Below are 13,454 nucleotides of genomic sequence, written 5' to 3'. Positions count from 1 at the left end.
CAAGTAATGTTAGTTTAAAATTTGCACAGGCATGGATTTAAATTTTGCATTTATGTTCCTTGTACAATACCCTGTGTGCCAATACATCATCACCGGAAGTGTCGTGGCCGAGCGGTTAAGAGCACCGAATTCAAACTCTGGTGTTTCTGATCAGCAGAGTGTGGGTTCGAATCTCCAGCCGTGACACTTGTGTCCTTAAGCAAGACACTTAACCATTGCTTCGTCCTTCGGATTGGACGTAAATTACCTATCTTTCTGAGAGTTTGTATATACTCCTGGACCTGGACCTATAACAAAAGAGGACAACAGTGTCCCGGTTTGGGGGAAGGTCCCCAGTTGGAAAATGTGTACAAAACCAATGAGAGCTGTTACGTTGGTTAGTATAAACAAAAGAGGGACAATAGGAGGTCCACGGTTGCAGACGTATACAAAATTGTGTTTGTTGTGTTGGCCTTTTAGAAATAATCTACTCTGGTCAAATTGCGAGGGCCATTAACCAATTTTTTTATGTTGTTTGCTCTATTTATTTATCAAGTAATAGACCATAAAGAATGACTGTTACCATTATATAAACTATATTGCCAACTACAGGATTTCAGCAGTCATTGTTCCTGTGGTATCGACTCGTCAGGTCACAGGCACCAGCGTTCTTTTCCCTCCGGTGCATTACAGGCTGCTTGACTGCCCTGGGAAGTCGTCTATAAACAGGGTCATATCTGTCTGGAATGAAAGGATGATCAATCAATATCACAAAAACCATCAATTGTGTAGAGTATTTATAATAGAAATTTATAATTCACAGCAATCTGTAAGTGAAAGTCTCTTGCTGGTCATAAACACCGTTCCGGTGTGGCAGGAGATTGTGTCCCTCCATACTGTGAACTGTGTACAAACTTCTTCCGATAGCGCCCTCTTTTGAAACGCCCTCCTCCAGCCCATGTTCATTTCCCATTATAGGGGGACAGAATCTCCGGCAAGCCGATTTCCATGGGACACCGGCTTAAGCCAATGTATCATTTATTGCAGCGTTACAATCAAACCTTCATCATTTACTGCCTTGCAAATAAACATCCCAACAGACTATCCGCTTGAAAGAGCAACTAATTCTCTTTCATGCCGTATGTATTTTCATCATGGATTCACCATAAAAAGTCTCCTGCCACCTACAATCTAGTCTTGGTTCAATGCCTTCCTCGTGTTTATATTCCACGATCTACTGCATGCACACACCCACCCATAAACTACCACCAACAGAGGGTGCTATTCCAAGACAAACTCCTATCACTCATTAACCACTACAGAGCCAGATCTCAATAACAAATTCTGTACACCCCCTGTCTGTAGAATTCAGCAAATTCCTAGGAACCTAGACTATCTAGAATCCTGAAAAGTCTCGAAATAATCCTACTTTCAAACTCATGCACCTCGCATTTGTGGCCAAATATGAGCTCGCCTTTAGTGTCTACTGTCAGATGGTGGATGGACGGACTAGGGCCCCACCTTTACTGCAAGAAGCTCCACCCCATTTTCTCCCTCCCCATAGTCCAAACATCCACCATTCTTCTTGAGACTGCGGCTTTTCTTCTTGGAAATCCTAGTCTTAGCATCAGGGAAGATACGTTGTACCTGCTCTGTTGCCTTGACCAAGGATTCTTCTCCGAACTCCTCTGTCTTCTTCTCCTTCTCTCGCTCCTTCATTTGGAGTTGCCGAGCCTGCCAACTCTGGTTGATTTGGTCGCACAGATCCTAGATTAAGAGCAAGGGTGGAAATATTAGTCGTGAGAAATACTCCTCCAATACTAAACTGGTGTTAGTCTGATAGACAAAACGAGGAATGTTGTGGTAGCACTTTTAAGTCCTTAGAAGGACCAACTAAATCCATAAAAAACAGAGTAAAGGGTTGAGATATATTTGCTCTGGCCCACTTGGCCAGCCCATAAGTATTGTATCATTTGCAACCACTAAAGTCATAGGTCTCACTATGGCCTGAATTCTCAGGGATAGTAAATAAATTGTTTTCCAGTATGGCAGCTCCTTTGCTCCTTTGGGGCACAAAAACTTGTACATTTTAACCTAACCACATTACTGTGAAATGAAATGTTGACAAATCAGGATGGATAAACTTTCCTTTTATGGAGTACAAATACTTACTGTATACTGCTTAGTATATTTCTGGAGCAAGTTGGTTATTCTTCTTGACTGGAAATAAATAGAATTTCAAGTAGAAGACCGTGTAAGAGGTAGTTGGTAATATAAACACGTGGAAGTAGTTGGAGGAACAAACAAGAGTAACTATAAATATGAATAGTAAACTTGCGGGTACAACCATGGGTAAAGGCTCTTTTGAAGGAGTGGTGGCTCTAAAAAGAGCCGGTTTGGTCTCGACGTTTCGAACAGTATACTCTGCTCGTCTTCAGGAGAACAAACAACTTCAATCAGTTGAGGTTTGCAGTAGTACCACGTGTAAATATATTCTGATTTGGTTGACAACTTAAAGTTTCAATCAGTATGCTCTATCTCAAGTTTAAGACTAACTGCAGGTGGGATATTTATGGAAGTGTCGCAAGACACTTACCCACTGCTTCGTCCTTCAGATGGGACAAGCCGTTGGTCCCATGTGTTGTGTTGTGTAACGCATGTAAAAGAACCCATGCCAGTGCACTTAATATCGAAAAGAGAAGGGGTTTGCCCCGATGTTCCTGGCTGTGGCTGCTGTATGCGCCGTAGCACCTTGTAAACCATTACACGGTGCTGCATAATTGGGTCTCAGAATTCATCACTGCAATCATTTCTTTCTGAAAGTTTGTATATACTTAGCGCCTTGAGTACATACGCTAAACAAGACTTCGATATTATTATTATTATTAAATATTTACAGATTATGGAAGTATTTAGAAAATAATACACAAAATGTATAAACATGATTGGTAGAGCGAACAAAATAGTTGCAGACAGTGTACATGTTTGTGTGACCAACAAACCTGTGAAAAAAAATTGGGCTTAATCCGCTATGTGATTCAAGAGAAAATAGTGAAAACTGGTTCAGTATGTAAACACATTGTCCTTAAATTTGGTTGTAATATGACTTTATTTCAGAGGAAAATATTTCACAGAAAAAATGTTTATAGTACATGTATGAACTTCACAATCACTCAGCTTTCAGACAAAAATCACTATCAAAATCCTGCATATCAATGGGTTGGTCTGTTGTCCTAACAGTAAACATACAGTCACTATTTTACCTTGATCATACTGGCGAAAACAAAGATAACTTGGACCAGTAGGACGAGTCCGGCCAGCACACAGATGGACAACAGGTCAAAGAGTGGACGATCAGCGGACTCGGCCAATGATATCATAGCATTCTGGCTGACAATCAGACACTGTAGAATCAGTCCACATAATACGTACTTGTCCTGTTTCAAAGAGAAGTGAGATTATAGGCTCATTCATAACCCCTGGTATCACTGCTGGAACAAGCTCCCTCTTCACATCCATGAATCATCCTCGATCAGCTCATTCAAGACTCAGTTAAAAACACTTTTCAGACAAAGCGCTTTGAAACGCCAGTGGAAAGCACTATACAAAATGTTATTTATTATATTATTATTATCTTTCTTGAGCTCTGGCCAAAAATCTTGAATGAGAAAGAACTGAATTTTCATAACGCCCCTTCCAATGGACAAAGCATGGTTAAGTGTCTTGCTTAATGTGTATTGGTGTGTGTTAAAGGAACACGTTGCCTTGGATCGGTCGAGTTGGTCTTTAAAAAGCGTTTGAAACGCAATTTCGAAGCAAATTTGTGTGGATCATTGTATTCTACTTTTAAACCATATGCATTTTATAAAAAACGGTTACAGGCGCTTTTTATAGACCAACTCGTCCGATTCAAGGCAACATGTTCCTTCAACACCAAGTGTATAGCTACTAGCTGGGTAGATGTTTATTTGAGAACATGTCTTGCTAAATATTCTACTACTGCGGAGAAGTTTTTTTCAGAGTTCAGTAGATCTCTCTACTACTGCGGAGTAGATTTTTTCAGAATTCAGGAGATTTCTCTACTACCGCGGAGTAGATTTTTTCAGAATTCAGGAGATTTCTCTACTACTGCGGAGTAGATTTTTTCAGAATTCAGGAGATTTCTCTACTACTGCGGAGTAGATTTTTTCAGAATTCAGGAGATTTCTCTACTACTGCGGAGTAGATTTTTTCAGAATTCAGGAGATTTCTCTACTACTGCGGAGTAAATTTTTTCAGAATTCAGGAGATTTCTCTATTACCGCAGAGTAGATTTTTTCAGAATTCAGGAGATTTCTCTACTACTGCGGAGTAGATTTTTTCAGAATTCAGGAGATTTCTCTACTACTGCGGAGTAGATTTTTTCAGAATTCAGGAGATTTCTCTACTACTGCGGAGTAGATTTTTTCAGAATTCAGGAGATTTCTCTACTACTGCGGAGTAAATTTTTTCAGAATTCAGGAGATTTCTCTATTACCGCGGAGTAGATTTTTTCAGAATTCAGGAGATTTCTCTACTACTGCGGAGTAGATTTTTTCAGAATTCAGGAGATTTCTCTACTACTGCGGAGTAGATTTTTTCAGAATTCAGGAGATTTCTCTACTACTGCGGAGTAGATTTTTTCAGAATTCAGGAGATTTCTCTACTACCGCGGAGTAGATTATTTCCGAATTCAGGAGATTTCTCTACTACCGCGGAGTAGATTTTTTCAGAATTCAGGAGATTTCTCTACTACTGCGAAGTAGATTTTTTCAGAATTCAGGAGATTTCTCTACTACCGAGGAGTAGATTTTTTCAGAATTCAGGAGATTTCTCTACTACTGCGGAGTAGATTTTTCAGAATTCAGGAGACTTCTCAGTTGTGAAAGAAATGTCCTGCTTATTAATTACTTAGCTGGGTGGAAGGTAGAAAATCCACCTGGATTACAGTTTTGATGAGTGGTTCGAGGGGACTTTTCAATATCAACTTCACTGCCGCTGAGTGAGTTCTTAATTGGTCTCAACAGTTCGACAACCTTGCTCTAGTCATTGTCAGGAGACCAGAGAGTGTGAGATATATTGACCTATTTAAAGAGGTTCATCCCCCAGAGGTTTCAGTGTAGATTCAGTCAAGGTCCTGCATGATATCTTGCTCAAAGGAACACCTTGCCTTGGATAGGTCGAGTTGGTCTTTGAAAAGCGTTCTGTAACCGTTTGTTATTAAATGCGTGGTTTTCTTTTTACCTCGTCGACTTACACGGTCGGCCATATTTTTGAATGGCCAACCATGTTAGTTCGCGACATAAAAGGAAAACCGTGCAATTTTGAGTGATACTTGTGTGGATCATTATATTCTACTTTTACAACATCTTTCTAACCATATATTTCATAACAAACGGTTTCAAACGCTTTTTATAGACCAACTCATCCGATCCAAGGCAACGTGTTCCTTTAATACACTGAAAGTTTTTTTGACCCAAATTCAGTCACTATACATACCAGTAGAGTAAGATAAGAGATTGTCGGCAGACTTTGTGACACCACATATTTGAAGGCTACGGCTGTGAGTAGAAGAGTAACAGTAACACTGAGTCTATCCGCTGGCTCATCGGCACTGACTGCAAACGATGTGAAACACAGCAACAGAATCATCAACTGAAAGTCAAATACAAAAAGGTTTTAACGTAAACCACAGTACATGTTTTGGTTTGGGGTTTTTCATTTTTCAGTTTAAGTCAACATTTATTTCATACTACGATGAAAATAAAAGAGAGTATGAGCCAAAGTTTGTATGAGATAACCTAGACAGACAAACTACAAACATAGAGACAAGAAAATGGGGTAACATAAAACAAAACAAGAAACAGACTGTGCGATGAGACAAAAATAAACAAAGAGTTTATCTCCAACTTAGGACTAGCTTCAAGTTTTTAATTACTCCTAGGGCTAGTCCTAAGTTAGGACTATCTAATGTTAAACGGGCCCAAAGGTTATTAAAATAAATTGCTGATGATAGAAGCTGGACTGACTACAGTTTAACAGGTCCCAATGTTTAAATACGTGTGAGACTTAATTGTACAGGTTATCAAATCACTAAAAGGAGCGGAGACAAGGCAACTTGGTAAAGAAAAGAGGAAGAGAAGAGGTCTCCTAACTAGATCACTTTTATGCACCCAAATTGTGCCTGGACTAGCAAAATGGTCTGATCCCCCTCCCCTTTATTAGTAAAAATGCATATCAATTGCATTACAGGCAGGTGGACATGACGGCCCAACGGCCTCCACATGCGGTTAGTGGTACGAGTGCGGATGACTTGTGTGCACAGTAGTCGTACGATGTGACAGTGTGTATACGGGTGGGTCGTGCGGTGTGATGACACGCACCACGCACAGTGTGTACAGGTGGGTTTACAGCGGCGTCTTTTCGGAGTGAATAATGCGACTGCCTTGTGAGCAAGGCTGGTGAGAGCATAATCATGTTCCATACTATGTCACGTAACAAATGACTCACAAGGGCAAAGGGTCATGGCACTGCAAATGAGAAATACACCGAAGACGTCATCACCAGACACTCTGGTGCTGGGAGCGTCGACACAATAGGAAATAACCTTTCAAAAGGCTAACCAGTTAATTGGCTACTTGGCAACTGTCATGATAAATATAGAACTTATCTTCAATTTAGTTTCAGAAATAAAGTAACAGATGAAGATTCCCAAGGGAAAGCCTCAAGGAGGCTTTCTGTCTGTTTTGTGCAAAGTTATCGCGGTGTTGCTTGGTTACAAATCTGGTGCTGAAGGAGACTATAAAAAGAATCTGATATGATGACCCGATAAGATGTTCTAAATTTGTTATGAAAAAGAATGATATATGATTGGGTATATTTATGTACAAGGGAAACCACAGAAGGGTATCATCAACTTGTTTTGTTTGGAAAATTAAAATAAAAATGTACTCGCAGTTAGAGTCCGAATTAAAACAAGCTCTTTATTATGGTTTGATAGTTGAAAGGCGTACAGACATTTCAACCATCAGGCCTGATGCTTGATTTTTGAAAAAGCAAGGGCATCGAGGCGGGTTCTCCTTGGTTAAAGCCATTGGACCCTTTCGGTAAACAGTATTGTCCAAGGCCCACACTTTGTGTACCACAATTTCTATATCAAATAACAAACCTGTGAAAATTTAGGCTCAATCGGTCATAGGAGTCGGGACAAAAAAAACGGAAAAACCCACTCTTGTTTCCGCGCGTTTCGCCGTGTCATGACATGTGTTTAAAATAAATCCGTAATTCTCGTTAACGAGAATTTATATTGTTTTGCTGTTTTCTCAAAAAGTAAAGCATTCCATGGAATGATATTTCAAGAGAAGTCTTTCACCATTGCCTTCTGTAAACCCTGTAAATTATTTGTAAATCTGTGAACTTTTATTTTTTTTTCTGAACTGAAAGGGTCCAATGGCTTTAAGGGCACCTCTATGGGTATTGTAAAATTTGATTGAAACATAGAAGGTGCACCAAGGCAATGAAAAAGGTCAACAGAGGCCATTGCTTCCATTCCCTTCATGAAGTATGATAAACATGTCAAAATTAACTTTTCTGAGATTCAAATTTCTGGGGATAAAAAGTGATATATCTTTCCATAGCCGAACTTCGAAGTGATAACTTTTTTTGGCATACCCTGAGTAAAATACCAGGCATGATACTTGGCACTTGGAAAAAAGTAGGAGACATTATTGAGTACAAGGGCTAACCTACATTAAAGACTTTTCAGTTGACTTAAAGCAATCACACAACATCGGTGAACAGTATTGTCCGAAGGCTGACACTTCGTGTATCACAACTTATATATAAAATAACAAACCTGTGAGAATTTAGGCTCAATCAGTCATCTCGGAGTCGGGAGAAAATAACGAAAAAACCCACCCTTGTTTCCGCACGTTTCACCGTGTCATGACATGTCTTTAAAAAATCTGTTATTTCAAGGGAAGTCTTTCACCATTACCTTCTGTAAACCCTGTAAGTTATTTGTAAATCTGTGAACTTTTAATTTTTGTTAAAGGCTTTAATAACATAAATTTGCTGATTTTTTTTTAGGGCAAAAAAAAACCCCAAATCATCAGATAAAAGTAGAAAGAACTAAAAAATGAGATTAAAAATAAACAGAGTCTGAAAAACTGACCAGAATAAGTCCCACATTCCAGAGGTAGAATCCACTCTTTCGTCTGACATGCATAGAGAGATGATAGATGGGATACTGTCTATGAGATCCTGTCTTAGCCTTGTCTTCAACCACTGGCTGGGCAATCACATGTTTACTCAACTGCCACTCCTCATCAGCTAAAAAATAAAACACAAAAAAAAAAACACCACATAAAGCAAGGGATTGAATTATTATTTATTATTATTATTATTATTTTTTTTTTTTTTTTTTGGGGGGGGGGGGTGGGGGATATCCACAAGATTGCAGGGTGTAGCTCAACAGTTTTACTGGACCAAGACCATGATTATGATTCAAAATGAGTGGAGCAAGCACTAAGAAAAGACCTGCTCCTAGAACTAAGAGGATTGTTGCGCTATCGTCTCCATGAACGTAGACATGTAGAGGAACGAAACTCAGTAATAGTTCTAGGAGTACATAAGATGTTTCTCAATTGGCATGATGCTTCAACACTCAACAGAATTGAATGGTATTTCAGATTCATTACCAACAATTTCCACAAAAATACATCACAGTGAGGTATTAGGGTTGTTAGTCAATTGAAAAACTCAAAACCAAACGGCTTGTCCAGTCATGATTTTACTGGCCCAACGCTTCAAGTACTTAATGTCCCCTCCGGAGGACGAAGCAATAATCAACTTAAAAGTGTTTGTTTAAAGGAAAACGTTGCCTTGGATCTTGGTCTTTGAAAAGCGTATGTAACCATTTGTTATTAAATGCATATGATTAGAAAGCTATTTTAAAAGTAGAACATAACGATCCACACAAGTATCACTCGAAATTGCGTGGTTTTTCGTTTTACCTCGTCGACTAACACGCGGTTGGCCATCATACATGTAAATGGCCGACCGTGTTAGTATGCAAAGTAAAAAGAAAACCACACAATTTCGAGGCAAATTTGTGTGGATCATTGTATTCTACTTTTAAAATCAGTTACAAATGCTTTTCAAAGACCAACTCGACCGATCCAAGGCAACGTGTTCCTTTAAGACACAAGAGTCAATACCAGAACCCGAACCAATGCTCATGATGTGTCACATAGGATTTTAACATGAATTGTGTCATCATTATAGAAGTCTATATTCTACTCAAACTATGAGATCTTAAATTCCACAATAAACCACTAAATAAATGTTGATTACCTGTAAATGTGTCCAGTCTAATACAGTCTTTGATGTTCATATCTTTGACAAACTCAACATCTGTTATAGGCCAGTCGGACATCAACTTGATTTTTAGTTCCTAAGGGGAGAAGAAACATTATTTTTGAAAATTAAATAAAAAATTAATAAATAGGAATGAATGTGAACATACTTCACAGAGCTTGAAGGCAAATTGGGACCGTTCAGTTGTTTTAATGCTAAAATCAAAAAAGGTGTTAGTGCTCCTTCGGTATTCTATAATCTTTGCTGGTTACTTATCTCCGGATTGTGAAATCAAGTCCTAACCCATTCATGGCATAATGAGAACATGGTGCCTTTCTTGAACCTCGGCTGCGGCTTCAGGCTCCGTCGTGCGCCCGCTCGGCGCTGGTGTTCGAACCACCGCATGAAAAATACACGCTGCTCCAAAAATGTATAGGCCTGAAGGCGGGTTCACACTTGCACTGTTTCAAACTGCGTACGCAACACCCGGAGCCCAAGCCGGAGACGGAGCCAAAGCCGGAGACGGAGCCAAAGCTAAGGTTTGAGAAAGGGAATCCAGACAAGGGTTGTTGATGACTTTACCTGATGATCAAAAGGGAAATCATGAAGTCTCATGCTAGCCTTGAAGGTAGCCTTCATTCTGTAAGACACCTGAGCGTCTGGTACACCATCTGGCTCGTTCTCTGGGTAGATGATATTATGCTTACAATCCATCTTCTCGATAGTGGTAGCATTGAAGAAGTACACACAGGGGCTCCATTGCTCAGCCCAATCAACATCCTGGGAAGTAAAGTCAAACCATGGGGTAAAAAAACCTAGCAAAAGTTAACTGATAAAAAACATTCTGATTATGAAGTTTATTGTATAACCCTTTTTTCTGTGAAAGATTTCACTCTGAAATGAAGTCAAATTTCGAGAAAACAGTGTGTTGTGTGTCATTTAGCCTTCGAGAAAGACTCAGGGTCGAAAACATCAGGTCATTAACTATAGTTTGTATGAATACCATTAGGTCTTTGTGGTTTGTAAGCAGCTTGCAACAGATAATTCTATTTTCTCAAAAATATATCTGATTAGAACCTACAAAAAGGCGACAGTCGATGTCAGTTGTTACAACCCAAGTTAAGGACAATGTGTTTCCATTCTATTTTTTCCTGACTCACCTATAGCAGATTAAACCAAAATTTACACAGGTTTGTTAATTCACATAATGGTTTATAACACATAACATGAACACTGTATATGATTATGAATTGCACAAATCAAGAAGTACGTGATTCAGTAACTAGACGACAATACTTATTTTAGTCATTGTAAAATCAGGGATTAGCTTGGTAGGATTTGAACCTACAACCTTGCAATTGCAAGTCCTGCAATCTAACCACCGGACCACAGTGACATATATTATGCTGTCCATGTGATTCAAATGGAAGTGATCATCAACATCTACCCTACCTCTCTTTTGAGACCCTTAACGGTTGGCTCTTTCCAGGTCACAGCCAGATAGATCTCAGCGTTGAACTCCTGCTTCACCGTGTCAATCTCACCAACACAAATCACATTGCAGCGAACACGGGCATAGATCTGTAGGGTTCCGAGTCAAGCACAACATTATTATCAGGGCCAAATTTAATAAAGCCTGCAAGCGCAAAAACTTGCTAAGCACAGACAAAATATTACTTAGCAGAAACTGGTTACCAGCCAAAAGTAAAGTTTACAACTGTTGTGACTGGTGCCCGATCCATTTTATGCTTAGCATAGAATTTGCTAGGAAGTATTTTTGCTGCTTAATAAACAGCTTGACAAATTGGGCTCCGGGCAGCCAATAAGCACAAAATGATAGCTATGCACAGACAAATCTGACTTTGAAGAAATAGAATACCAGCCAAAATACCATACCCTTCAATTTATATTGCTGTGACTGGTATTTCACTCATTTCTTGCGTGGATTTGTTAGGCAGAACATCTTTATGAAATTAGGCCTAGTTGGTAAGTAAACCCTGATGCACGAATTGCAATATTTGAAACAAATGAAAACAAATGAAACAAAATTATTTGATGGTAAGACAAATTACATGTGATGTATGTGACACTGGTTTCCGTCTCACAGCTTACAACAAGCCAATGTTCCCCAAGAAAAATGTATACTAATGAAAAGAAGTTGTCAACTCATGATACCATGTATAATATCTGACCCTCAGAAATGACCCTCAGTAGGAAATTTTATCGAGTACAAGGGCTAACCTGAACCTATGTACTGCAAAAGGTATTATTGGCTGTTATATATTTTCAAGATATAAACAAAAAGAAATTGCTGATTTTTCTGAGCGCAAAACAATCAGAAATCAGACGAAGGAAGCATATCACCAATTTGAATATGTGGATGAAAAAACGGAGACGTTTCACCACTACACTAGTGGCTTCATCATGTATACAATCATGATACACAGGGCAGGGTTTTTACAGTACACCATGTAGAATGTAGGCTGAAAGGAGGGGGGGGGGCTAGGCGGAGGTAGCAGAGGCCAAGAGCTGTAATGGCTTTAGTGTATTAAGTTGGTAGGTGGGGCAGGAGCCAGATTTCCTGTATTAGTGTAGCTGCATGGGGTATCAAGGGGCAATTTGAAGTATCCTGTCTGATCTATGTGTCATACAGCATACAGGGGGTACTCTCAAATTAATTGTACCTAATAACCACAATGATTTAGCAAAAGGTAATAGAATGTAACCATAGGCCTTCTCGAAGCTTGTTGTGATGCTCCCTCTCTCTTACACCGGAGACTAAAGCCCGGTTCAAACTTCCTGCAAATGCGATACAAATTTTGGCGTCACACAATTCGCAAAGAATAATTCCCATAAGTTGGGCTGACACAACCGCACCAGGCAAATTTTACAGGCAATTTGGAAGCAACCAACTGCAGTGCATGCTAAAGGATCACTTAGGTAGCACACAAGTAACTTTTCAAACAATGTCTCTCGATCCCTAAGAATTAAATGTGAACATTGAAATTTGAATGGATTCTCTTCTTGGAAATTGCCTGTAACTGATTACTTGCATATTGTCTCCCTCTCTCTTACACCAAAGCCAACATAACTTGTTAGATTATATAAAACAGACAAACTAAAAAGTTCCAAATGAATCCTGGGATGGTACTTAACATGGAATGTACCACTGTCCAAAATTCAAATGTCACATAGGAAAGACTAAATGGAAGTGTAAAGAACACAAACAGAGACTTACTTGCTTGAGATTTTCTGAAGTTAAAAAAAAACGCTTTGGATTATGTTGTCTTCACTTCATTGTGTGAACACAATACATGAAAGTAAGTAAAGTTTGCGAACACCATGTAAAAATCTCTGTTGTGAGTAGTGGTAGCTTTGAGAAGGTCTGGTTGTCTGCTCGATGTTTCGATCAGGGAGCTTTGGCACACAGATCGAAAAGTCAAGCAGAAAACCGGCTCTTCTCAGAGCCACCACTACTCACAAAAGAGATTTTGTCCATGGTGTCACTGAAAACCTTATTTACATAGTTACCACAGTTCACAGCCTGAAGTCTTATCTTACAACACATGTAATGCAAAATAACTCCAGAGAGAGAATCTTCAGACTCACCTTTCTTCCATCTTCCCTAGGCTTGTGCCACACCTCAGCGTCTTTGCCTTTGCAGTGTTTCCCCACTTGTTCCAAAGTATCCTGCAGTCTATCGAGACCCTCAACAACCTTATTACAGCATCCAACACGCTCCTCTGGCTTGTCTGGCGCGGTTAAAGGTGGCAGATTCTGATCCATTATGATGTAATAGTAGCTAAGCTCTTCCTTGCCGCAGTTTAATATTCAAATCTTAAAGTGAAGATCTAAAATGTCATGATATCATTGAAACAAGTTTCATCCAAAAATGATATCACTTTTAGGTTGTTGGTTTTACATTCACAAGATGTTTCCACTGTAGCTTGTAAAGTAGATTAGTGGTGACAATATCGGTAAACTTGGGTCAAGTTTCAGCCGAGAGTTCTTAAAACGTCAGCCTACGAAGTTTCAACACAGTTGTTCTAAACACACTAAGAAGTCGCAGCCTTTCTATCTATCCACTTTGCGTGCGACTG

General features: G+C 39.3%; 1 protein-coding gene across 2 annotated transcripts; it reads right to left on the bottom strand.

Annotated features, from left to right (window-relative positions):
* Window positions 1–234: 234 nt before the first annotated feature.
* LOC117288375 (gamma-aminobutyric acid receptor subunit beta-like) lies at window positions 235–13,454 on the bottom strand. 2 transcript variants are annotated; one of them, XM_033769211.1, is made up of 10 exons: window positions 12,964–13,454; window positions 10,807–10,935; window positions 9,937–10,134; window positions 9,352–9,451; window positions 8,171–8,328; window positions 5,497–5,652; window positions 3,243–3,416; window positions 2,152–2,199; window positions 1,627–1,746; window positions 235–720 (listed from the first exon to the last, which is right to left on the bottom strand). In XM_033769211.1, the coding sequence occupies exons 1-10, from the start codon at window positions 13,138–13,140 to the stop codon at window positions 667–669; spliced, it is 1,314 nt and encodes a 437-aa protein (XP_033625102.1). In that variant the 5' UTR covers window positions 13,141–13,454; the 3' UTR covers window positions 235–666. The 2 variants fall into 2 exon arrangements, with proteins under 2 accessions (XP_033625102.1, XP_033625103.1); XM_033769212.1 differs by having other exon boundaries at window positions 235–716.

This window comes from Asterias rubens, chromosome 3 (genome assembly GCF_902459465.1).
Source record: "Asterias rubens chromosome 3, eAstRub1.3, whole genome shotgun sequence".
In the NCBI taxonomy this organism is placed as follows: domain Eukaryota; kingdom Metazoa; phylum Echinodermata; class Asteroidea; order Forcipulatida; family Asteriidae; genus Asterias; species Asterias rubens.
This window is presented reverse-complemented; position numbering and strand designations above follow the sequence as displayed.